General features: G+C 38.4%; 1 protein-coding gene across 1 annotated transcript in view; it reads right to left on the reverse strand.

Annotated features, from left to right (window-relative positions):
• The window catches only part of TRABD2B (TraB domain containing 2B), a 179652-nt gene that overhangs the window by 16019 nt on the left and 135681 nt on the right, over window positions 1-27952 (reverse strand). The window contains exon 6 of the mRNA XM_072419605.1: window positions 11776-12024. Coding sequence (XP_072275706.1) covers window positions 11776-12024 — 249 coding nt within the window. The remainder of the gene's footprint in view (window positions 1-11775; window positions 12025-27952) is intronic.

Here is a 27952-nt window from a genome sequence, read left to right on the forward strand (position 1 = left end):
TATTTATGAATAATCACAACTGCCAAAAATAAATCTCCTTTGTAGTATTTACGTCTTTTTTTTACAGCTGCATGTTTTTACTGCTTCTTTTGGAAACTGGGGGGCTTGATTGCTCTTGGCGGCTTCCTCTGTATAAAGAGAACTTATACTGTATATACACAACTACATTGGCTGTACTTTTTCTGGCTCTTCTCAAGTTTTTTGGATGTTTCTGGTTTGGCATGTGACCACAAGCTAATTAACCTTTTTGCTGCCCAAATGGTGTAGTATACAACAAACTTCATGTGCTGAAAGCTATTAAGGAAAGGTCAGCTTACACGGGCCCTCCATATTTAAAAGTATTCATGTGCTTGAATGTGCCTCCCTGTAGGACAGAATTATTGACTTTGCTTGCTCTCGTGGTATATTCTGCATTGGGTTGTGGATATTAAGAAGGTGCAGTAAATCAAGCATTTTTAAGCGAGTTATGCATGTAGCGTGTTAAACTTGGCAGAAATACACTGGGGTTGTCATTTTGTCCACATTTTTTTACTAACTGCTTCCCACCCAATCTATTTAAAATTAGAAGCAGACCAGAACATGCAAGTAATGATTTCCACTTGACATTGAAGATTCAGCTGTTATCGGAGCAACGAATATTAGCTTGATTGTAAGCTCTTCGGGGTAGGGTCCTCTCCGCCTATGTCACTGTCTGTGTTCGTCTGTCACTTACAATCCCTATTTAATGTATAGCGCTGCGTAATATGTTGGCGCTATATAAATCCTGTTTAATACTTATAATAATATTAGGCTACTGACCATGTGATGACCACAATAACTAATAAGAGTGATCATTATGTTAGGACACAGCAAGTGGCATCGCTAAAGATCTATGGGAGCATGTGCAAAATTTTGAACTGGTGCCCTATCCTTCCCAAAATTCCCAGCATCATAATGGCCATGAGGGAGTCACTGGTACCCAAATGGGGGCAAACGGCTTGGTTGCTGTCGTCATATCTTTGTCTCCTGTTCCTTTGCCACAGTCCAACAGGATATGCTGAGGCTTGAAATCCTACATGAAACTGGGGACTTTTTAATGGCAGTACTGGGCATTACTGTGACTAGCCATATGTAGGGCTTTCTGCCATCTAAAATGTATCTCTCCACCTCGATCATTATTATTATTAATATTATTAAAAAAGGATTTATATGGCGCCAACATATTACGCAGCGCTGTACATTAAATAGGGATTGCAAATGACAGACTAATACAGACATGGATACAGGAGGAGAGGACCCTGCCCCGAAGAGCTTACAATCTAGTAGGTGGGGGAATTTCACATGCAATAGGATGGGAGATATGTAGTGGTGGGGGGGATCATTTTCCAGTTCCTTACCCAGAGAGTGCAGATTTCACAGTACAAGCAAAGTGTCAACTTCTGTCTGCACTGTAGTCACAATTATCATCTGCAATACTAAACTGATCTAAACTATACTGATCCGCGATCACAACCTGTTCACCCCCTATTGTTACGCCGCTGGACACAGCAATAACTGTTCTTCTTCTATGTCTTTCGATTTTTCTTTAGTTATAAACCCTTCAGTTACTAACCAAGAAGAACACAGAAATATATTTTTAAGTTAGATAATATAAGCCTTTAACACCTGGCCTATATATACACTCACCAGCAATCACATGGCAGCAACTCAATGCTTTTAGACAAGTAGACATTTTCAATAAAAATTGTTGAACTTCAGCAAAATGCAAAAGAAAGGTGACTTAAGTGCCATTGAACCTGGCATGGTTGTTGGTGCGATGTGGGTTGGGATATGTATTTCAGAAACTGCTGATCTGCTGGGATTTTCATGCACAACCATCTCAAGAGTTTAAAGGGAATGGTCCTAAAAAGAGAAAAATGCTTTGTTGATTCCAGAGGTCAGAAAATGGCCAGACTGAATCGAGCTGATGGGAAGGCAACAGTAAGATGATTCGGGCAAGAATGTGACATGTGTACAGAGGCCGTCCGACATTGTTCATGGATCCATCCTGGCAGATCCATTACTAACAGAAGATGAACGACCAGAATGGAATTGATGGAAGGAAGGCACAGTGGGGTGGAGTTTGCTTGTTCTCCCTCTTCCCTCTCCATTGAGCAGAATGGTGCTGTATGTACAGCACTTGTTTAATAATCTTTCAGTCATTCGAAGCTGGAAAAGATCATTTCCAACAACAATAATTAAGCATGTGTACCCTAAATAACCACTAATTACAACAAGGTCTGCAGAGTAAGATCTCTGAATACACAATATGTCCAACCTTGCAACAGATGGACTACTACAGCAGGTGCCATGCCATGGCAGATCACAGCAGGTGCAATGCCTGTCAGCTAGGAATGGGCACTTGGGGCTACAATTCAACAAAATGGACAGTGGAAGAATGGAAACAAATTGCCTAGTCTGATGAGTCTCTGCTCACATATTTCATTGGTAGGGTCAAGATTAAGTGTCAACCACAATAAAGCATAGATCTATCCTGTCTTGTGTCAAGAGTTCAGGCTGTTGGTGGTGTAAATATGTGGGGAATATGTTCTTGGCATATTTTGGCTCCTTATGACCAACTAGGCATTGTTTAAATGCCACAGCCTACCTTAGTATTGTTGCTGACCGTTCCATCCTATAGTGCTTGGATAGAAAACAGGATACTAAAAATAAAATGCACCACAGAACTACAAAAAAAACTCATTTGGTAAAGAATAGGTTATAATATGTTTGTACTGAAGTGGCTAATAATGGTCAAAACAAGAGATATTTCTTTTGGTAATGAAAATGAGTTTTTCTAGATTACGTTATGTTATCCTCCATCCAGCCAGCAGATGGAGCTGTGGTCTGCTTTTTGCATGTTATCACTTGTCTGTTTTAAAATAGCCCAATATCTAGAGATCACAGTGACTCATCAGGGCAGTTCCTCCTTCATTATCAATAGAAAGAATAATGTTTCAATCAGACAAAGGAAGCTTCAAAGCAAGTTTCCCCTGCTGTTCAGTCTCTTTAGCTTATCTATTGTTTTGTGGGCAACTTTTTTAATGTATTAGTCTTTGATAAAACAAAGAATCTCACTTGTACTAAATATTTTTTCTGCCAAACTATTAGTTTCCCATTTTCCACAATTTGCCATGTGCCACAGCACTGGGCCTATTCCATGTTTTCACTAGTACAAACTTGAGAGTGGTGCTGGAAGAGACAATGGGCTTGATTTATTAAAGCTCTCCAAGACTGGCGAAGAAAGACTATCGTGAAATGATCCAGAAAACTTGGAAAGACTTTCTTAAAAGTTTGGCATTTGGTATTAGCTGGCAAATGTTTATGATCTTGGACCAGATCCATTCCGGGTTTGCTAGATCACCCAGGTTCTCCCACAATAGTCTTTCTTCTCGAGTCTTGAAGAGCTTTAATAAATGATGTCCAATGTCACCTTGCCCTCTCAGGGCACAATGGCAGAACCTGTGCAAATTCTGACCCACTTATACACCTTCAAAGTCAGTTTGACTTGGATACCAATGACACTGCTCCCTTCATGTGGTCCATAGGTAAGGACAATGTCAGGTAAGAACATGAAACTGCACTTTTTTACAACTGATAATCAAAGAATGAGAATTTTTAATTTTTGAAATATAGTTCTGCTTTAACTCTCTATCAATAATTATCTAGTTTTGCATTCCTAGTTCTCTGCACCATGGTTAATTAAGGTTCTCACGACATGGGGCATTTTTAATATTGACTCACAAAGACATATTGTGATTACAAACAAATGAAAAAACGGTAATTTATTTTAGGTTAAATAAAATCAGTTAATACAAAACTTTGCTTTGCCTGTAGATATATTCAGAAAAAAACCAAAGCAAATTCTCCAGTACTCTAAATGATATGTTATTGCTGTTGTGTCATTGTGCCTGAGACAGATGGAAAGCTGAGCCTGTTCTTCCACAATAAAAACTTCCATTCTACGCAGAGGTTTGGACATTATTACTCTTCAGACAAGTGGAATTCATCTACATCCCTAAAAACAACCTTGATTTGCTAAGACAAATTGTTTGGGTGGTCTTGGGTGAGGCTCAAAAAAAGATTACAGACTAAGGACACTGCCTATAACAAACACACAATGTTCCTTAAACATCCTTGAGCAACTTCCCAAATGATTTTGCAGATGAACCAATGTGTGTTTCATTGTTTACAGCATGGAGGTTGAAAGTGGAAAATGTCAATCATAGGAGTTCAGAAGACCACAATAAGGTGCCAATAAATTATCTCCCTTACCATTGCCTTTATTGCCAATTGAGCATCATTTAAAAGCCAAAGTATTGTTGGTGACCATGTCCATTCCTTTATGACTGCAGTGTACTAACCTTCTGATGGTTACTTTCATCCATTGAAGCTCAAATCATTTCAAATTGGTTTCTTAAAAAGGGTCAGTGTGTCCCTGTCCCTAAATGACCATCACCCATTAGTTTCCAGCACCTTGTTGATGTCTATGTCTATGCCACAAATAATTATGGCAGTTCTGAATACAAAAGGGGGTCCAACCCATTACTTGCAAGCTGTACCTAATAAAGTTTCTGGTGAGTAGTTTTCTTTAGACATTTATCTAACACTGACATCTTATACAGCACTTTACAGAGTCCATAGTCATGCCACTAACTGTCCCTCAGAGGTGCTCAAAATCTAATGCCCCACCATGGTCATATGCCAAGTTCATAGACCAACTAATCTGGGCAAATACACCCACCAGTATGTTTTTGGGTTGTGGGAGACAACCCAAATGAACAAAGAGAGAATAGTTCTGTTCTTGACAAGATTCAAACCCAAGCCACAAATGCTAAAAGACCAAAGTACTGCCAATTAGGCACTGTTCAAAGGTTGGGTGAAAAGGTTGGCTGATGGTAGAGCAATAAAAGTCATCCTGTTATTCAGACATAGTCTTGAGTTTGGTTAGTGGCTTGGGCGGTTGGATGTTTTATATTATGCCATGGACTTGATGAACAAAGTTTTGCTGCATTGAGCCTATCATTGATTAGATTTACCAAAAATAAGTGCAGGACACACCTGCTTGGACTATTCCAATGTGTCCTTGTGGCCTCTACATGGTTTGCCACCACCAAAGAGAAAAAGTTGAGAAAAAGTTCCTAATTTTGCACATTGTACTAAAAACTAAAAAAAAAGAATTTTGGTTTAGGCTGTCCAAAAAAGCACTATCTGATGTGAAATTTCAACTGGTATGCAATAGTTGTGGGGATGATACTACGTTATTTCCATTTTTCTGTTAGTACTTTTGTAAGAAAACCCTTAAATAGGTTTAGTAAACTTTGTATCACCCATGACTGAAGCTTTTTTGTATCACCCATGACTGAATGTTTGTTTGATGCTATGTATGACTATTTTTCCAACACAAACAATTACAGACAACAAAACACAATCTCCCAGTCTACACAGCCGGCAATGTAAATGAATTCCACGTTCTGTCACCCTGTGCAATGGGTTAATTGAGGACAGTTGCAGGCAAGGTGCGGGCCAGGCGGCACTGATCACTGGGAAGCAAGGAGGTTCTGCAGCCACAAAAGCAGACAGACTTTCTAGAGCTCATACTTGTCAACACGCCGGCCACAGCACAATGTGAGAAAACAAATTGCACATGTAATTTCTGTGTGTCTTCCACTCTTCCACTCGAGCGCTTGGAGAGCACAAAGTTCCTGCATGTGATTACTGCCTAAAACTCCTTGCTTTCCAAATAACCTTCCACTGAATTATATATAAATATATATATATATATATATATATATCATTATTATCATTATTTATGCTGCAGCAAACAAGCATGTACAGGTATGCATACATTTAGCAACTGTTTATTTTTTGATAATTACTTTTTATTTTTTGATTGCTAATCCATGCATCCGTTCCAGGTAGCACTGCACCTCCATTGTAACAGCAGTGCAGTTTGATCAGGAACACACCCCAACTTGTCTACTGGACAAAGATACAGCAGAAGCATACCAAATCATGGGGGTTCGTTTTCCTATCAGCATGTTCTCTGTAAACACATGTGCACTGCAGATGAGCCTGATATGTCAACCACTAATGCTGGCCCTGTCTCCCAGTGCTTGAATGCACAGGACCTGCTGAAAAGAACCAGCTGGATCCCAAGTTAAACTCACTTACAAATTCTACATTCATATGTCCACCTCTGATAAAAATAATGAGAAAGTTCTGTTCTCAGACATTTCAGAAATAAGGATCTTCACATTTTATATATGCCTATAAGTGTATCTTGTGCCAAAAATGTCCCCTTTAGTTTTGGATAATGTGAGAAAATGTACCTTCGGTGCAAATGAAAGAGCCTTAAAAAATTACAATAAATAAATTAAGTAAATTAAGGCAGTTGCAAAGTTTCAGAAGTTGCAAATAATTATTGACAATATTAATTTAAGTTCCTTTTTCTTAAAATTGGCAAGAAAGGTTCACTTTCATTATATGCACCACTGTGCATTGCAGTCTGCTATCAGTCATTGGAACATAAAGCTTTGCACAGACATATGTGTGTAAAAGCCGTTTTTTGTTGTTGGTGTGAACAGAATACATAGGACAAAATTGTCGTTGTATTGGGACAATATTGGGCAAAGGTGACACATGAAACCCAACGCAGCTGGTGTAAATAACCCCTTATAGGCTAGAAGAGCAAGCAGGTAAAAGTTACAATAAAATTTCCTTCCAGGAAACATAACCATAATCATTCAAAATTGTATAATGACTTTATGCATGTGATCATTTTAGATTTCAGTGTTTAGGGGGCTCCGTCCTCATTAGATGCAGTTTATTCATCTAACGTTTACAATTACCATTGTGAGTTGAAACCAACGGAGAGAACTCTCTCTCTTTGCTCAGCCCACACATGTTCATGGTTTTCCAATAGAAAGTTTGAACATGTGAACAAGTAATAATAGCACATAGGGCTAAGCAGAAAAAATGCAGAATTTAAAGACGATGGAAGTTATTTCTTAGATATTTTCTGTAGCTAAAACAAAAACATGGAACTTCAAACAACATTGAAAGCTGTTCTACCAAATGGAAACCATTACATGCAGAGTTGTCTCATCTGATAAACAGTCAGTACGACGTGGGGTGGATTTAAAGGAGAAATCAAATGGTCTTAAAACATTATTGGGAAAAGTAAAAGACAATTGGCTTTTCTCGTAGGTTTCACAGATCTTTTACTTTTAAAGTGCAAAATGATAGCAAACCTTGATCAGAAGGGACTTTTTAGTGCATGAAACATTTTTCATATAAATGCCTACCCAAACTTTTTTAGTTTCATTTTAGGTGAGGGTAATGTGTCAGATTAGTAGATGGCATCTTATATCTACTAAAAACCCCTAATGGAGAGAATACTCTGCAGAATTTTTTTCTTGCATAGAATGATAGAGCTTTAATCAATGCCCTTTATGTCTTTTATAGATACTCCACAATGAGGTCTCCCTACCATAAATACTGACTTACTGTTTCTGCTCCAGTTTGGAACACTTTGGCCCTTTTTGGGCTCCAACATCTTCTGTTGTATTCTCTATAATATAAAATACGTAATACAAAATTCACAAATAAGTAGGAACTCCATGTAAATGATGTAGCAAAACTTTGGACCCAAGAAGTTGATGTCAGGGGGTTTAACTCTTCACTATCTACCAAACATCTAATCAAAACCAAGAATTATGAAATAAAAAAAAAAACATACAGTTAGGTTAATTGGCTTTCCCCCTCAAATTGGCCTTGGACTATGTTAATGACTATGGTGGGGAGATAGACTTTGCTGCGTAATATGCCAGCGCTATATAAATACAAGTTAAAGAATACAGTTTGCGAATATAGCTGTCCTTAGAGATATGAGATGTCACCATGTGAGTTAACCCATCCATGTGCAACTATTACTAAAAAAACACCAAACTAAATGTGTAAGTATAACTAAAAAAAATGATGTGTAGATCCGGACGGTAGGCACCTGGCCAGCCGCTCACACCATACTGCTGGTTCTTATGAACCAGCATTTGCAGATTTGACAGTGGGAAGCAGTGTGGAGAACTGAACCATTCACTGCTATGTACTCTCTCTGGGGCTGCCGTGGGTAGAAATTACTTGTAGTGTCTCCCTGAGGCAGCGTTCACTGGCATGAGGAAGCGGTATCTGCACCACAACCTCACTACAGGTCTGAACATTGCCTAATGCATGGAGTCCATAATGTACACAGAAAATGTTTGCTTTAATTTTGGTTGCAAGTTCTTCATTGTATGTTGGCTTTATTTGCAATATGTTTGTTGTTGTTAACTTATTTATTAGAGCTTCTATTATTTTAGCATCACTTTATATACTTACTGAACCACATACATAAAAGTCTAGGAGGTGAATCTAAAAACTAAACATAAAACTTTTTAAATACAGTACTACAGCATTAAAGCTTTTTCTGTCTGTGATGCCTGCTAGGAGGATTCATCCTCTCTGTTAATTCTGGTTACCAATCTCATTGGGAAAAAAAATCTACGGCTATACGATCGTAAACGACGCCCGTAGGTATAAAATTGTCCAATGCCATCACTGGTTCCTATAGGAAGTAGGATTCCGTTCCAAATTGGAGAGATTTCCTCTCTTTTTTCTCTTCCAAGAATTGGATTTTAGGAAGAACCACCTTTTACCTTTTAGTAAAAATCCCCCCCCCCCAATAAAAAAAGATATCAAAAACATTTAATAAATAGAATTCCAGGGAAAGCATGAACTTAAATTGGTTAAGTGGAGAATTTTAATGCAAGGTTTCCAAGATTAATGCACCATGATTAATGCACTTTTTGCCCAGATTTGCTAAGACAGGTATACTTTATCTCCTAAGTAAATCATAAAGTTTATTAAACTTGTCTCAATAAAGGAAAAAAATACAGCTCGCTGTGTGTATTACCGGATAACTCTTAGTTGTAAAACTGATTCTGTTATGTTCTATAATCACATTTTTCTTCGTCCATTGCAAATAGGAAAATGTTGCCATTACAACCAAACATTTAATTTCCTCTAACTGCATCTGAAAGGTAAATTTCCCTGTATGAATCGAGTTTGTTTCCGCAACAGAGAGATGGAACGCGATACCTTTTCATTAACATAGGAAAATAATTTCCTCTTTCATGCCAGACAGCACAAAACCCTAACTGGGAGTTTGAAGTGAGCTCATTACCTGCCATATGGCGGATTTGTCGCTTTACATTTTCAGCATAAACTTTCCAAAAATATTCCTGAAATGCTAGTTTTGTTCTTTTTCTGCAGAGGGGTTCAAAATGTGTTTAAATCTAACTAAATAAAATGTTTTCTTTCTTGAAACAGAACCTAAATGGAATGTAAATCGAACTGGTCAAAAACAGAGCTGAACTCCAGGCAATCAGTTAAACAGACCATTAAAGTACCTATATGAGAGCCACTTTACCTGCCAAAAAATTTACACAGCTCTGCCACACAGCAAGGATCCTGTCTGGCAGGGCAGGAAACCTGATTTTTCTCTACTGTAGTTCTGTAACACTTACAGGTCTTCTACCAACCTCAATAAGTGACTGAAAAGTGAAAGGAGATGAAACAGACTGGTGATCCCATCTCCATCACCCTACCTTCTTCTTCCATCAGCAGGTCCCTTCTTAGGACTGCAGCAGAGTGACTGTCTACTTTTCCAATCCCAATCGGAACTCTATTGTATAGTTGAATGCAAAATGTATATACCAGGACAGGTTTAGGTACTAACACACTTCTTTGTGTCTGTGTTATCTTCCTGGCGTTAGGAATAATGGTTATTGTATAAACTTGGTGTTGACATGCATGGGCAAAATGTGTTGATTTGTCTCAGTGCATCAAACACCAAGTCTCCTGGAATTCTAAGTTATGAAATCAGGGGTCTCTCCATTGGAGAATTGGGGGGCACACTAAACGGCACTAGTACCTTAGAACTGATCATAATGTGATTTGTTAGAAGACACCTCTTCTAGAAAAGCACAACGGAAGTAAGGTTGGGAATAACCATGCAAATTTACAAACAAAGCCTACCATGGTGATTATTGATTATGGAAAGTAGCAACAAGGTGACCAGGTGGATTACAGCAATACAGGTTGTCCCTGGGTTAAAGACATCTGACATACAGACGACTCCTAGATACGAACAGGGCATCCCTGCTCGCTTGTGTGCAGAACGGAGACCTGGAGGGGGGAGGGGGCAGACTTGCAGAAGAAATCTTTTGCTAAACACACCTGAGACTGAGCTCTTTTGCAGCGTTTTGTAACTCTTTAATGACCAAGACAAACTCTGCAGTTGTTTCTTTTTGCATATCAAAGCACACCTTGCTCCAGAAGGTAATAAATGTCTAGGCTTCATAAATTTTAGTTTTTTTGCTTTGTTTGTGGTTAGCTCTCAGTGAGGATTTTATACAGTAACTGACACCATACTGCCTAATAATTTGTTGAGACAAACATCTGTCCTAATTGCATATAATAAAATAATGTACCTGTTCCAACTTACATACAAATTCAACTTAAGAACAAACCTACAGTCCCAATCTTGTATGTAACCCAGGGACTACCTGTACATGGATGAGATAAAAATCCTAGGTAGATAATCTTTGTCATCTAATAGGAATGATGTACTTAAAATGAGCACTAGGAAGCACTAGGATGGTTTATGTCAAGATACGATACCAGTCAAGTGTTTTCAGCTCTGCAACCTTTCTTGCTCCAATTCTTATAAGATGTGTCAAGGACTAGCAAAATATAGAATGACTAGGCATTGGGGGGAATGGCACTTATGATGCCATGATGCTTTTTGCTGCCCATTTAATGGCAAATAAAGAAGATCTAGTTACCATGAATGGATGAAAAATAGAAGTCCTAGGCTCTAGCCTTCATGTTCTGCAGGAAATGATGTGCCTAAAATCTGGCTTAGAATGTTAAGTGTTATGATGGATTTTCAACATTCTTAGCACCCCGATTCCCAATGGACCATCATTTTTATGTCCTTTTTCCATGGCCAAAAAGAAAGAGTGTCAGAAGATGTGTTAACTTTGGCTACTACTATGAAGTTCTAAAGTTTAACCCCTTCACAACATCCCTGCATATTCATGTAAGGACCTTCATACCAGTACAATTGAGGCTCAAAACAATGCAAGTTTTCTGTTTGAACAGTTCTCTTTTTACAAGACTCATGTCATACCTGAATGGCGTCTATCCCCCTACTCCTAACCACCCAGCAAGCAGATGTAGAGTAGGTTCAACAATATAACCAATTTAAAACCAGCCCAGAGAAAATGTCTGCAACTTAGAAGCTTTGGCAGTCATTCTGGGGAAGCCTGCAACTTAATAAGAAACAAGTCATTTCATTAAGGATAAGAATTCGCCTAAGAATGAAGATTCCTGGATATCCAACCTCAAGAGGACGGACTACAGTAATCATGTCAAAGTTTTGCACCAAAAAAAAAATACATAAAATAACACCTTTTACACTATATAGTTTGGATATACTATTTAAGGATTTTATTTTTAAAGAAATATTGGCTTATCAGTTGTTTTGGGTTATGCACCTTTCCAAAGTGCACTTTACCTAACCAGACATAGACTTGAACAGTTTTGCGATATTGGAATTCACATATCACTTAGTACATATTTTCAGAACAAAATCGATATACATCTGGTGGACTAGGGAGGAGTAGTTCTCCAGACAAAGAATAAAGTGCTACCAACCTGTCATCCAGTCGCACCCAGAGATCATTGAACTGCCGCCGATGTTGATTCCTGTGGTGTTTCCGATACCATTTATTGTGTTTCCCAAATTCTTCCAGCTGGCTAATACTGTCAGGTAGAAGGAGATGAGGAGGAAGCATCTCGTCATCTGAGTCTTCAGGGGAGGATGAAGTGGAGGGAACATGATCAAAGTATTTCAGAGATGGCTCATCTGTCACATCTTCCTCTGGGATTGGACCTTTTCTAAAGCTGAAAACATATGAAAACATGGCAAAGTGATTCAATCTGTTTTTAAAGTATCTAAAAACCAGTAGACTACTATGGCTACTCTGCTCAATAATACATTTCCTGTAATGTTGCCATTAGTAAAAATGAAAAAAAAAATTAATCTTTTAGGTTGAACCTCTTTCAGGTTTTTATTAATGTCTGTGTTCTCATTGCAAAGAATAATTTTATCTATTTGTCTTGGTTGGTCATTGGTACTTAGGGATAAAGTGATGGAACAGGACAAATGCCTACACCAAGAAGAAGCTTCTTCAAATATTTATTGCCCTAGATTTTTGGGGTTTTCTGGTGCTTTACATGAGCTTTGGGTAATCTTTGAGTGTAGACATTAATGGGGACAGATTATTAGACTATTGTATGCTGTGTTTGTTGGGTGCTCATGGTTCATCGTGTTTGAAGATATGACTTCTGCAAATATGTTAATACCAATAAAGCTGTATTCTGACCTTTTCCAATCTAAGCAGTTCAATGTGGTTATTTGGACAAAGTCTTATACTTCAAGATAAAGTGTGAGATGCATAATGTATGACTATTGTTTTCAGAAGTCATGTTATTGATCATAGTGCATCTACCAGATGTAACCGACAAAAACTGATATGTACCACTTGCCCTCATACAGCAAGTGACGTCAGATTCATAATAAAATAACCATGCCTATGGTGGTGTAGGTTACAGTAAAAATGAAAGTACTGATCATATAATTGTGCCATATGTCAAGTTTTAAGTGCTGCTTACCATAATTACATGGCACAGATCAGTCTTCCTTGCACTTACGTTCTTCAGAAACCCAAAAGATAATGTCTGACATGAATAGTTTACCCCTGTCTGAACACCTTTAATCTTGTGTCTAATTCAAACCTGCTGTGGCTCTATTCATAATTCCACTCTGAGAATGTTCCTGTACTAAATCTGTATTCGAGGAATTAACACTCATGGCTTAGACTCACTAGGATTGCCAATTCTGGCCTTTTCTGGATTTACATTTATGTATCCCTCAAGAAAAAAATAATATTTAAAATTGTACATGGGAAAAGGCTCTGAGATGTGCTTTGTGATAGGATTATAAGTAAAAAAATACTTGGGAAAATGGTTAGCGTTCTGTGCAACCATACTAGGATTGGTCTCTAAATGAGATTGGTCGGTAAGAAATCTGCCTTTTCTTTATGTAAAGTCACTTAAACTTTTCTTAGTGTGTGCACAAGAACTTTGCAAAATGAGGATGGATTGGTAGTGCGTAATGTATAAAGTTTTTTTATTAACTTGTATTTATATGGCACCAGCATATTACGCAGCCCTTTACAAAGTCCATAGCCATGGCAGTAACTATCCCTCAGAGGGAATCACAATCTAATGTCCCTAACATAGTCATATGTCATTACCAGTCTATGGCCAATTTTGGGGGGAAGCCAATTACCCTAACTGTATGCTTTTTGGGATGTGGGAGGAAAGTGGAGTACCCCTAGGAAACCCATGCAAACTGCTTGCAGATAGTGTCTGTAATTTAAACCTGGGACCTAGTGCTGCAAAAGCCAGAATGCTAACCACTAAGCCAACCATGTTGGCCATATACGTAACCATGTTATAAAAGAAGTTATTATATATTAAAGGTACACTTCAATCAAACATGGGATTTACACCTTTAGATACATATAGACAGCAAACCCTACCTGGTCAGCTTTTTATATAATCACTGCTATATGGCAGCACTTCAACTCTTGTACCAGTTGTTAGGCAATCTGAGAACCCATATTTGAATTGGTGGGGAAACATTCCCAAATACACCCACACTATCAAATCACCCAATTTTAGCTAAAATTGGCTAATCAAAAATATTGGGTTCCTGGTCCCCAGCATCAGTTTATATTTGGGTATATACTGTATTAGAATGGGAAGAATAGGTCTGGTTTGATCTGCCAAATCTCCCGATAGCATGAGCAAAGTTCTGGAAGCGACTGGTAATCATTAAGCTTATGAAGTTTTTACCCAACAAAGTGTTAAACATTTCCAGTTTAAACACCAAGAGCTGTTCACACTGTATAGGAATCTTAATAGTAACAAATTACTAACAAACAGTCACGGAAGGAAGACAAAGTCTGCATAAATGTAATGCTCAGCATAGAAGGCTTCCAATTCACACAATACATACAAACAGTTTTAAGATCAGGACCAGTGAAAGATTTATTTACATTACTGACGAATGCGATCTGGAAAGTCTGGAGAAATGACATCAATTTGCAGAAATGTTTCTGCGTCACAAGTAACATTAGGCTGTGGGTTAATGTAAATGGAGTTTGTCTATTATAGAAATTTTAGTGTATTGGATCACCTATTTATCAATTTTAAGCTGAAATGATTATTATAATGTATATACTAAAGGTCTTTTGACCATATTGTATATTGACAATGTGAATACCCTAAATATATTTTTTAAATAAATATAAATAGCATTAAATGTTTTTGTCCTATAATATATTGACACATGTATGCGCAACAAATTTGTGGAGGAAATCCTGCCACAAAAAGTGCAACTGAAGCAGACAGTTGGAGATTTTGGGCCACACACCTTTTCTGACAAGTAAACATGCAGGGTAAGTAAATCCTATTACCAGAAAACTATGCTGGTGACTAGTGGAACTAAATAGCTCCAGCTTTAGCAGAGTCCCCTGGGCAGCACAGCTGGCAATCATTGTTCTGGCTAATAAACCTGTGTCTCACTCTATGGAGGATCTTGGTTCATTAGATGGTGATTGACAGCTCCCATTCCCTATAGGTTGTGCTGCAGATGTAAAAATGTGATCCAGATGAAGGGCTGTCATAGATAGAATGTGCTAAAAATACAACAGTGTGACAGACAACATTAAATATTGAGTTTCCTAAGAACTCTATAAAGCTAAACTGGTAACACAACAAAATGCAAATAGAATTTGGAAAGAAAACCTTTCTTATGATACAGCACATTCTGTAGATCTGGTCTCCAAGCAGTGCCATGCACTTCTGTAAGCAGAGCGAATCTGGTTCATGAAAGTGTAAAATATTTTTTTCCTTTGTTGTGTTGTTCTGCAAATCAGTAGGGAGAGCCAAATTAAACATTCTAGATTGTAAGCTCTTCTGGGCAGGGCTCTCTGCCTGTGTCACAGCCTGTATCTGTCTGTCATTTGAAACCTCTAATGTACAGAGCTGCATATTATGTTGGGGCTAAATAAATACTGTTTATTAATAATAATAATAATAATAAATATAATAATATTAATAATAATAATAATAATAATGATTTTGGCAAAGAGATTTCAATGGGAAGGGAAAAATTGATTTTTGATGTGTTTATCTAATCCCCAAAGCGAAAATTAAATATTCTGCAGCTCACTAGACCTTAGACATATTGTCTCAGTTAGTTATATTTAAGGCTTCTTCCCCTTTATTTTTTCATGGTGATCCTGTAACTAAGGCTATGTACACATGTGAGATGATTTACATTCGATAATTTCCTCAGGGATGATATTGGACAAGAATCTGGCAAGTGTACAGCGCTCGTAATGAACGTGAAGGGGAGAGGGTGCAGAGGGGTGCCGCCCTGCTGTTTTGTCTATAGAGCAGAATAGTGATGTATGTACAGCACTCGCTCATGCATTGTGCAGTTGTTTGGCATTGTGAAAGATCCTTTCCAACGCTAATTATTGAACATGTGTACATATAGCCCACTTGTTCTCAGGCTACTTTAAGGTCGCCACTTTATTCATATGGGGACCCATGGTTGCCAGCCATACTGGTCTTCAAACATATCCGCCTTTGTTTATCTACGCTTCTATTCCCATCCAGGGTTTTGTGGCACCCCAGGGTTCCTTCAAAGGCTGCTAGAAGTTCCTTGATCTGTGGCTGATTGACCTTCCATCTGATGCCTGATTTTTCCTGGCTCCAATACCACCAGGTAGAGCCAGCCAAAAGCCATGATCTTGTTGTTTGTAAGTACAAGTGGCACTTTGACTACCCTTGTGCAGGGGTCATTCTTCTAACCATCAACATAACACGTCTTTTTCTAAATTACTCCAATTAATACTTTTTAAAAGGATTCTCTTGACTCTGATAATTATTTCAAGGGTTCTTCCAGGGTAAAAGGTTTGGGAAAAGTGGATCAAAGGAAACTATGATATATTAATTTTTGTTCTAGGGGTTAGTAATAGAAGCAACAGGCTTTAATGACACCTGAAAGTTATTTTTTTTCAGTAGGTACTGTGTTATTTACAAAGAATGTTTATTTCATAGTGCACATTGGAAACTAGAATTACAGGTTTATAAATCTAAGACTTGTAGAAGAATTATCCTATATTCGGTGCTTTCCTCAGATTTTCATCCAAGTCAGACTATCATTTTATAACATTTTAAAGCTAACAGATTCCAATTAAAATGTGTTACAAGTGTCTGCAATTCTGTATCTTGGCTCACAAGACATTAGGCAAAACCCCTATTGGGTCATCTGTGAACCTTCACTCCTTCTAGTGCCATTGTGCCAACTCTTCCACTGAAGGAGCTTTGTGCACCTTAGAAGCGATATTTACGAAACTCAACAAATCTATACATCCTGTTGAACTTTCTCCCCCTGGAAACATGTGCAGAGTAAAATAAATACCAGATTTAATCTGACTGCAGAGGTTGTATTCTTTTCAGAAAACTCACAGAGGAAATCGCTTTCCCAAAATGTTTGATATTGTTTACAGCGAGCGTCTCGCTCTGCAAAGTATGTGTTTGTTTTTATTCATTCTGCTCCATTCACTTGGCATCAAGTATGCCAAGTAGGACTCCAAGACAGGCATTTCAGCCATGCTTTAGCTTATTGTAGAGGACTTCTGTCTCATTATGAAAGTGCCATAAGTCATTTTAAACAATTACAGACATTTTTTTTACTACATTTCGGGCCAATGAGTACTAGCCATAGTTCATCATTCACCTGTGTGGGCACAAATAGGATAAACTTGATTGGTTATTATGACTCAAAGCTGAACTCTAGGCTGAACTCTGAACAGCTAAATACACAGGTGAAGTACATACTGTATATGGGGGCTCTTTGACCTACCAAAAAATTTGTAGTTATGACCACCTGATCCTGAGGTTTCCATAAATTTGACAGAGAACAAACCCCTTGCCCGCAAGCCATTAGACCTGATTTTTCGTATAAAAATGTCCTCTTTCCCATCCCCACTTTGTGACTGGAAAGCAAGTGGTCTTAAGACCTCCTATTAGCATGCTTCGTGTACTGGTGCACAACGGATGGGCTACTTGTGCTGCTTCCCTCTCTCCCCAGTCTGAGTTTTCCTCTACAGGAACTGCAAGAGGACCTGGCTATCAAATGGAGGCATACCTGCTTTTCTTTGTGCCTGAAACTTTTATTGGAAAAGTATTAACCCAATAGTATTTGTTGTTGAGTAATGTAAGAAAGACTAGGAATTGCTCATAAAACGAAAGCTCCAGGACCATTTCAACTTTTAGTTGGCCATATGTACTGAAGGCTCAATGGTGTTCTAAATAAACCCAACGGGAGCAGTTAGGATCCATTTTGTGCATGAATTTGCATGTGGTTACAGTGATATTCCTGCTTTCTGAAGCGACATTTTGCTTCTGGCCATGTGGTTGCTTTTCCGCCTCTGGAGCAAGAACCACACCACGACCACAACACATTGACCTGCGATGCAGTTTGCCAGTGTTTGGTGCATAGCACCTGTTTGCTGTGCTCCAGAGAGTGGATAACCATATGGTTTACTAATGAAAAAGTGAATCTCTATCCTCATGTCCCAGTGACAACTGCTCCCCTAATTCATGTCCCTCAGGGTAAAGTGGGTTCACAGATAGCAATGAAAATTTGACAATACTATTTTCTCTTTTTCAGTCTATTTAAAGCAATAGCAAAAAAAAACAGTTTGGCTCCCATTGGGCGTTGCAAAACATGGCCAAAATGTGTCTTATTTTCCATTCATTAATTAAACAGCTACCATATAAAAGCTTCAGGAAAAAGTGATGAGAAACCTGTTAGGACGATCATCTCGTAGCATAGTGACCTGATTTACAGTAGCGTACCCCCTTGTTCTGCTTCACCTCCGCCAGCTGTAATGATGTCACCGCAAAGGCAGGAGCACAAACTTCACAAAGGTACGCATTAAGTGAATGTTGGACTGACATTTTATAAGTACATGGAATAGGTCAGTGAAGTCTATTTCCTTTACTATTTCAAGATACCCTAAAAACTAAAATAAACATTTTATACTGTAAACCAAACAGAAAAAAGCAAAGAGGTTTTTCTTTAATTAAGAAAATTTCCTCTGGCTTAGAGCACAATCAATTGTGCCAAATTTAATTCAAAGTCTCCGTATGGGCCAAGTTACACAGCAATGAAAAGGGGCACTTGTAATTAAAGTTTGTACAGTTTGCAGTGGCTCAGCAATGATTTTTGGTTTTATTTCACTGTTCTGTGTTGGTGTACCCATTTGATAATGGTAGCAAACTCTGCTAGCCCAATAAATGTACAACAAATGTACAATGCTTGCATTGTACAGTGAGCAAACTTAGTTCCAAAATGTTTAGATATGCCGTTAATAAAATAGAAGGCATGGTAACATGGGCCTAAAGGATGGCATGGCTGGGGAAAACTCTGAGCTGTCCACCATTGGAGCCGCTGCATTTATACCTAGGGTGCACTTTAAGAAACCTTGTGGCACTTGCATCCACTTCAGGTTTGCACAGGTTGACTTCAAATACCTTAAAAAAAGTTAACTTTAAATACCTTTAAATTCAAAGATGTTTTTTGTAACAGAAATATTAAAAATAATACTTTTTTTTAAATTTACAATTACAACTTGATGTAATGTGGACTATTTAGGCAGTAGCATTGCCACAAAAGTATCGGCCCCGGTGCAATTTTTTGACACGTTCACTTTCCCCTGAATACATGTGCCGATCAGCAAGTAGAAAAACCCAACAAGGAGGCAAAATTATTGGAATACCTACCAAGAACCATAGTTTTAAAACATTTGCTGTGTGCTGGGGAGAAGCTAACTACATTGCACGTAGAGCTATAGCCAATATATGTGGCTATAGCTGCAGCTTGAATCAAGAACAACTGCAAGGTCAAAAGCAATTTGTCATTTTTTGAACCTCATTACAATCTGCTGCAGTCCCATACAAAAATGATTCCCAACTTTTCCATTTACTTAAATGATAGCTGTTGGAACCATGGTTGAAAATCTGTAATGCCCCTAATTCTTCTCTCTGCAGCTACCAAGATACATGTAATGTAAAAATAATTAACACATACACATGCAGTGTGGCATGTACTGCATTACATGCAGGACCTTGGACCTACCCTGGAACCCATTTCCCAGTCCCCAACCTTTGGGAATGTAAAACAGAATTCAAGGCTTTCAAAGTGTGACAATAAACATTCATATTCAGGAACAATTCCAAAAAAAAACTTCCCAGGATAAGTCCTAAAGCTTTGTCAATAGGGAATAACTGTACCTCTACTGAAGATCCAAAATCCCTTGGCCCAAGATCTTCATCAATTTATCATTTCCTTCGTGGTCAGACTAATTTTTTATTTGGTCCTAGATTTGTTGCTAAGCCACTGTAGAAACCAGCTCAGCAAGGAATATGTGTTTGCAATCATAATATCATTTTTATTTCTCCATCAACACATTGCAACAGATTCTGCAAGATCTAGAAACTTTGGCCAAGCATTTATCATGCTTTCCGTCTGTACAAGACAGAGGTGTGAGGTCAGAGGTTCGGAACATCAGACAGTCAGACTTTTGTCTCTCAGGTGTTGGACACTGGCTAATCGATGTGTAATTAATCTTGTATATTTCATGTCGACGGTTGCTAGAAACATTGTGAGCATGACTTGGCAAGAAATATGTGGTAATTTACTAACTGTGGACTAATTCCTCCTTTATGGGCTTTTAAACACATAACTGAAGGTACAAATCATTAGAGTGGATCATGACAGCACTTTGAAATGTTGTCACCTTCTAAATGTGTTGATGGGGTTCTTGAGAGGCAAGTCCAGCTGCAAGTTGTGAAAGAAGCTTTGTTTTAGGCTACTTAGCCATTAAAGACTATGGACTGCCTAGTTTGTGCATTGCTTGCAAAGTTCAGGGTAGTGCAGATAATGAGCGTAAAGAACAAGTGCAAGAATTATTGATATTTAAATTATTCCTTTTTCACATAAAAAAAGAACTAGAGAAGGAAGAATTTGAAGAAGAAACTCTAGGCAGGGTAGCAGATTGGACCTACCATTCTTGCAATTGAAATAAATGTAGTTGCTCTATTTGCATGGACTGTACAGAAGTGACCCCATTGGACATCAAGTTCTGTACTGATGTTCTTGGGTGGCAACATTGATCCTTTATATATAAAGTAGGGTGGTTGACCATTGTGACCCCAGGACATAAAATCTGTTGTTCTTCATTTAAAGTATATTTGAACCTCTACAAATAATCCCCCTATTTGGCCCCATTTGAACCATTAAAAAAGCATATGCTGATCCTGACAAATTCTAGTAAGCTAATCATTTTTTGTAATCACTGCCTGCGCTGATGGTTATCACACCCAACAAGAGAGGGATGGAGTTTCATAGTCCTATCTTGTTTTTGTTGTCTTGGCTTAGCAGTACAAGTGAGTATTGGCACCCTAGGACAGGAGTAGCAGAACCACCAGGCAAACATAAAGAAAAAAAGATCAAAAAGGAAAACCAATGCAGCCACCACATGCAATGACTGGTAAGCTGAAACATGTTACATTTTTGGTTTTAGGTTATAATACACAAAATGGGACAGGTGATATCCCTCTTGCAATTAAATATACTTACCTGCCTGATCGCTGTCTTCATTTGTAAGAAAAAAAAACCTGAGCTGCACAATCCGGCTTGCTGGGATGGAATAAATACCCCTGTGCTTGTGCAGGAGTTACGTCATTCTGGCCCAGACAATCAAGATGGCCAAAGATCAAAGATCAAAAACCAAAAAGAATATAAAAAAAGAAGATGGCACCCAGGACTGAACAGGGACGGATGCAATCAAGCAGGAAAAGGTATTTTTTTTTGCAGCAGGAACATTGCATGTACCTTTTGCAATATAGTTTAGATTCCTTTAAGCACATATGGCAATGCTATGGATGATTTATTACATGTACATATATATTTTTTTCTATAATAACATATATAATAGGCATAATAAAATAAAGCTTTCAAACTTATATATGTTTGAAAGAAGTCCCTTATACTAGTTGCATTGTCTGCATTGTTTTAATAACCTTTAAGTATTTTAATATTATAAACTTTAAAAAATCTCTTCTAAAATTCCACTGAAAATAAAAAAGCAAAACTTTACACTTCTTCAACAGAGAGAAAAAAAGGCAAATTTCCTCTCTCTCTAAAGAAAAAAAAAGCTGCTGACTGCCAAAATCATAAAAACTTTGCAAGTGATCCGGCAATGAGGTTCTCGTTCCAAGCTGCTGCCAGTTCTCAGAGAACCACAGCCTCCCAGTCACTGCCGTGGAAAGGTTTTAGAATGTGAAATTCAGATTAAGAAATAATTGTGCGACTGTGTTCCGTGACAATACTTTCAATTCTCACTAAGATGATATTTTGTTGATCGGTTGACATTTGTTTGATTGCCAACAGGGAAAACTATTTCCAAGTTATTCAGATGCTGGGAAAATGTAGTTTGTGAAGGATCACAAATGTGATGATATTGTGATGTATTTATGATGAAAACCACATGCTAGGTGAAAGCAGACAGAGATTTTTTTGCTGCTGGTAAATAGATTGACATGATAATATAAATAATTAAATGATGTTATACTGAAGATGATTATTCTAGGGCTTCTTCACCCTTCATTTCCCAATGAGCCTGGTTCCCAATGAGCATGCTTTATTGCAGCTAATTTCCCAAACTTGAAGGTGTAAAGGACCCACCCACGAGGACTGTGCCTTAATGTTACCCTGGTCTTAAAGGAGAATTCCGCCGATTTATCATGCACCAGCATTCTCTGAACTATACAAGGCTCATTAGCTGCCAGTGGAAGAAGACTCAATTACTTTATAAGATAAGACCAGACACCCCAAGCAAAAAATGTATGTATACAATTTTATAAAAGGTAGCAGGCAGCAAACAGTGGAGGATTTAGGAATACATTTTTTGTATATAAAAGTATATAAAAAAGGAGGAAAATAGTTTTTTGGAGGTAATAAGTCCTAACCTGCATTTGCCAAATCTACACATATATATATCTGTTTTTTCCTCTTGCCTACGTAACTTTAAAAAAGACTTGTCAGCGATCTGAGCAGCAAGCCAGTCTCATATGCACCCCACCATGTGTGTTACTTCCTCTGCCAGCTCTAGGACACTAATGATCTGTTAGATGTGAAGTTTGTGTGCTGGAACAATATTGGGATCTTTCTTTTCGGCGTGTTCTTCCAGACCCAGTAAAATAAACTAATAAACAGGAATCTTACTACTGCAATAAAAACCCCAAAACGGTTTGGCTTTTGTCAGCTTCATTTGGCAAGAGGAAGCATTCCACGGCAAATCTTTGACTTTCGCTATCTGCTGCTTTTGAAAGGCTTTTTTTTCTTTTTTTGCTGGCGGATTCCAATGGCTTGAGTGCATCATGTACCCCAGCTGCTGTTAATTTAGCCGAGGGCAGCCTGGCTGAAAAACATCAGTTCCGGAAGCACCTGTGACCAATGTGTTGGTGTGTTGGTGTCCAAGAATTTGTCCGTTAGCAAACCAATATGAGAGTTTAAGTGCACAGACGTGCATGGATGTCAGTGACCCGGAGATAGAGGTGCTCAAAGTTATCACATGCTTATTTATTCAAGAAATTGGTTTGGTTTGCATTGAGAATTTGTGCCTAGAGCTCCAGGGCCACACCTTTGGCACTTTTTCTGCAGCCTTTAGGGTCCTTGCAGACAGTAGTGCCTATATAGGTCTCCTATATCATGAGAATTGACCACCATTGCTGTAAGGTCTTGGCAGGGTTGGAAGGATTTGGTGTAATAGTTTTTCTTGATCAATGCAGTTTGTATCCAATTCATGGAGATTTAATGGTTAAAGATTACTTCCAGGTAATTATTAAGCAGTGTAAATACATGCGTTCTACATATTTTATATCCTTTTGCACTTTCGTATATAGCAGACTGGGAGAGGGAGGGACAGTACTGCCAATGTGCTGACAAGGAACATGCCGTGAGGAGTAGAGAGACCAGAGAGATGGCCACTCCATTACTGCTCCTTCACTGAAGATTTGCTATAAGTAACACGCTTTTATATTATAGGCATGCTTTGCTTGGGCCACAGCTTTGTTTGAATTGTTCTAAGCAATACTGTGTCCTTACTGGTCATTACTGCGCACGTACGGTATGTCCCATAGGGATGAAGCAGCTTTTACCTAAACATCTTCATTCTATGAATTTAGCAGAGAGCCTCCTTTATCTCTCTGGTATGGGCTCAACCATAGTCCCAACCTCTCCCATTCAAGTGAACAGGAGAGCCTTGGAACTATTTTTTGCACACAGCTGTGGCAGATCGCCTCGTGGTTCCCCAAAAAAATGACACGTCCCTTTTGGCCATGGGGGCTGCTGTCCGAAGATTTGGGCCAAATATTTTGGTTCAAATCTGGTTACCTGTGGTGTGGTTTGCCTCTTAGAGGAACCTAGCTGCATTTTGCCTTTTGCTTGGGAGCTGCTGACACCGTGGGTGTGAAACAGCATTAAGCCTTATTGTTAAGTTGTAATAAAGTCTGTGTCCCACGTAATTGTCTGCTATTTTCACCTAATAGGTTATGGGAAACCCAACATTTTGCAATGTTATTAGAGCAATAGGTAAGATGAAAGTCTTTAAGTGGGGCCATCTGTTCTGCGGACCACTTTTGTGGGATGAAAACTTTTTCTGATGATTTGTTCCGATGCATATTAGGAATAGGAAGTGAAGGGAAATCCCCCTAGTGAGGAAAAAAGAACACCATAGCACCTTCACTGCTCTACACAAAACTAAATTAAAATTAAAGATGGGCGCCTAATATAAAGCATATAAACTATATATTTATTCTGGGAGAGACACAGAGAGTTTACCATGTGTATTTTTATTTAATTGCCTAATAATACATCCTGTTTTATATAATAATAGTTGTATCGTAGACAATTCCACTATAATAAACCCCAAAATCACCTTGCATGACATTGACTGTGATGAATGCCTGTCCTCTGCTTGGATGGGAAATCTCAGTCCTCCCTCTAATGCCCCTATTGTTGTTTTTATAGACGGAGGTCCCTATTTAGCCTCATAAAACAGATTTTATAGGGGTGAAAGAAAGTGTATCATAATCTTTAAGAGTCCCGGCAGGCCTGTGAAATGTTACCACAAAGTATTTAAACCCTAAGCATAAAAATCTGATTCTCAGGAACACAAAAGGAAATCTCTGTGTAGACTGTAATATCTGCCTGGGCCGAGGCAGTGGGGTGTGTAAGGGCTAAACACCTTGTCGGTGTAAAACTCCCCATGTAATGGCTGCTCCAGGACCTGTCAGGGTAATTTCATTGACAATAAAGTGGAAGATGATCAGGTGGTGGAGGTGTATTTTAACTTTTCTGAGCAGCAAACATTTCTAGTTCTCCAATTTCTAGTTACAGGTGATGTTAGATCCACAGTATATAAAGGTATTTTAGACAATAAGCTTCACACTTTGTTGCAACAATTTTGGGGGGGGGTCCTTTTCTCTTCTGTTGTGAATGTGCCCCTGTGTATAGGGTCAGCTTGATAGTTTGACCACTATAATGTGGTAGAACGTGAGTGACCTACCCTAAACCTGGACCTTATCCGTACTGAACACCTGTGGTATAAATAAGAACATGATCTGACTACCTGACTTGACAAATGCAGTAGGAATGGGACATCCAACAAGCTCAGATAGACATGATAGTTACACTTTTGACCATATTATTTATGTTTACACCACCCTCCATAATGTGAGCTATATTTATAACATATAAAAAAGGGCTAAAAACAGAAAAAACTCACTCACTTTTATTTCTGAAGATCCCTGCGGAGGTTTCATGGATTGGTTCCTGCGCCATCCTGTCATCCGTCTTTGTTCCGGAGCAGGGGAAAGCGATGGGCGCTGCCATCTTTTTTCCCCTTCCTCTGCCTACATCACCCAATCTCACACTGTGCAGGCATCGAGATTGGGTGACGTAGCCTGCAGTAAATGGAGAAAAAAAAGAGTGCCGATCTAACTGCGCATGCGTAAGATCAGCATTTTGTTTCTCCCATTGAAGAAAAAGCTCCCCCTGCACATGCTTGAGATCTGGCATATGCAGAAGAAGCAGCCAGAAGCTTCTTGGAATGCGTGACAAGAGTATCTCAGGAGGCTCTGCGCACTAATTCTGTGGGGAGGGGCTTTATCCTTTTTTATACCCCCCCCCCCCCCATATGAGTTTTGTCTTTCTTTTATCATTTATGCTGCAGTTACCTTTACTTGAAAATTAAATAATCACATTTTAGGCGATCATTGTGCAGTTCGTTCCTGCTTCTACACTTATACATTTTAAAGCTTTTCGGTGTGCTAATATATGTTTTACCATATGGTTCTATTTTTTAGGCATATGTTTCATAATAATGTTTCATCTTCCTTTTTCCTGCCAGTAGAGGGCACCCAAAAATCTATATCAGACAGCTTATATAATTAATTAGCTTTGATAAAAAGGAGAGTTTTGAAATCAGTCAGGTACTTTTATTGTTCAATAACCCCTCAGAAGTTTTGATTTAGATTTGTTACTGCAATATGCATTCATCTTAAAAGTCGCTTTAGATTAAAAAAAACGATGTACGGCATAGGCTCGTTTGGTCAACCAATATCTTTTCCAATCCTTCAACCCAGCATTTCCCACACATTACTCGTCTGTGTTTGGAAAGTCTCAAAATTATCCTTTAATTTGATCTACATGCGGTTTTCTGTGTAAGCTTTAAAACCTTTATTTTTTTAATAGAATGCTGTTGTGGTCACAGTAACTATAATTATGGTCAGTCCATTTCATGTTTGAGCCTCTGATGTCTTTCATATTACTTTTTAGGAACATTGTACTTGGGATCTAGACAGAACCTCAGAGGCCGCCTGTAGAGACAAAGGGTTTCAAATAAACCTGTCACAAACTTGGATTATTTATACAGAGCCGATGATGAAAAATATCTAATCAGAGGTTAGCTTTGGTGAAAACCGCATCCAAACCATTAAGAGGTCCATGATTCAGGCAACTGGGTGTAAATTAACTTTTTCTGTAACAGATCAATCATTCCAATTAATATTCTATTGGTCAGTGATGCTGCTCAGCACTACGAGAAACCAATGAGGAGCTTGGGATTCAAAATGGGGAGGAGTCAAGCTCAACTATTGCGGTAAAGTGAAGATTTGCCTAACACTTGAGTTTCCAATCCCTTTAGAACCACTGATTGTTTTCATATGCACCTCCCATTAGTATATTCTCTGTTTATGTATTTTTTGATCATAGGATGAGTTTCAATTGCTCAGATTTGTATCAGATTTACTTTAATTCATGGTTGCTCTCAATACATCCAACAGAAATAGATCAATGGATGACTGTGGTGTCCTGTGAGTAAAATAGAGGGCCCATTTCTGCCACTTGTGTTGGTGCCAATAACCTTTGATGCACCGGTGCACCTTCAAAACACACATGTGCTGCAATGTGCTAATGCATGGAATTGTGGGACAAAGAGTTTTCCCGTAGGAAGAAAGCTGACATTGCGGTCTCTCTGCTGCTCTCTAGTGTTCAGCCAGTGATAGTGAAAACTGCCAGCAGCCTCCACACCCATTGACAGCATAAACACTTAAAAAAAAACTAAGAACAATCTTATTACTGTCATGGTTGTGTATTGTTCTTTAAATATTTATAAAGTGAGGATTGTGATCCCCTTTACCTTCCGTCTATTGGTTGTTACTCAACAGAATCATTCACTGTTATAAAACAGATCAGCGGCAATCAATGCTGACTAACTAAAAGCAATTTAGATAAAGCCAACTGAAATCTGCAGCTTTGTTTCTTCCCAGACTCTGAAAAAAAACCCGCTCAGGTTCAATAAGTCAGCCGAAACGCTGACCCGACTTACGAGAACGCTTTCTGCTCTATAGGTTTGCCGATTTGTATTAATTTGTAAGACGAAAGTTTAGACCTATGGAGTCTACAAATACAACATGTAGGGAAAAAGTATACTGTTAAAATCTTGAACTATGTTTTCAGTCGGAAAAAAAATCAAGGGTGCCATTGATCTGTGGGTGCATTTGTATATCTGTTCATTCTGCAATAAACGTGTATGTGTATGTATGTTTGACAGATATATGGTAAATGTACCTGTCATTGAGGTGAGGGGTAAGTGGCCATTGCTGACTTCTGAAGATTCTCTTGATAACTTCTCATACTAAAAATGCTCATTGCCTGAGTGATCCGGTGGTTTCAATATGACCTAGATGACTTAGGACAGGTAGATAAGGAGAACATTTGGAGAGACCATAGCAGTCTTCCTAGACCTTTCTAACACAGGGAACCCTTAAAATAACTTTCAGGTATTTAGGGAACCCCTGACATAATAACAAAAACCCCTGCTTGCAATACATTAGTGTGGCGGTCATTGGGAAGAATATCACCTTTACAGATAGCCAAAAAGATCATTGCTGTTAGTTAAACTGACCTGAGAAGCAAAATTTGCTCATTGCTCACAGAACCCTTAGCAACTTCTGAAGGTACCCTGTTTGAGAAACACTGCTCTATAGCCTTCCCACTATATATATATATATATATATATATATATATATATATATATATTTATATATATTTATA

The sequence above is a fragment of the Pyxicephalus adspersus genome, chromosome 8 (assembly GCF_032062135.1).
Source record: "Pyxicephalus adspersus chromosome 8, UCB_Pads_2.0, whole genome shotgun sequence".
In the NCBI taxonomy this organism is placed as follows: Eukaryota; Metazoa; Chordata; class Amphibia; order Anura; family Pyxicephalidae; genus Pyxicephalus; species Pyxicephalus adspersus.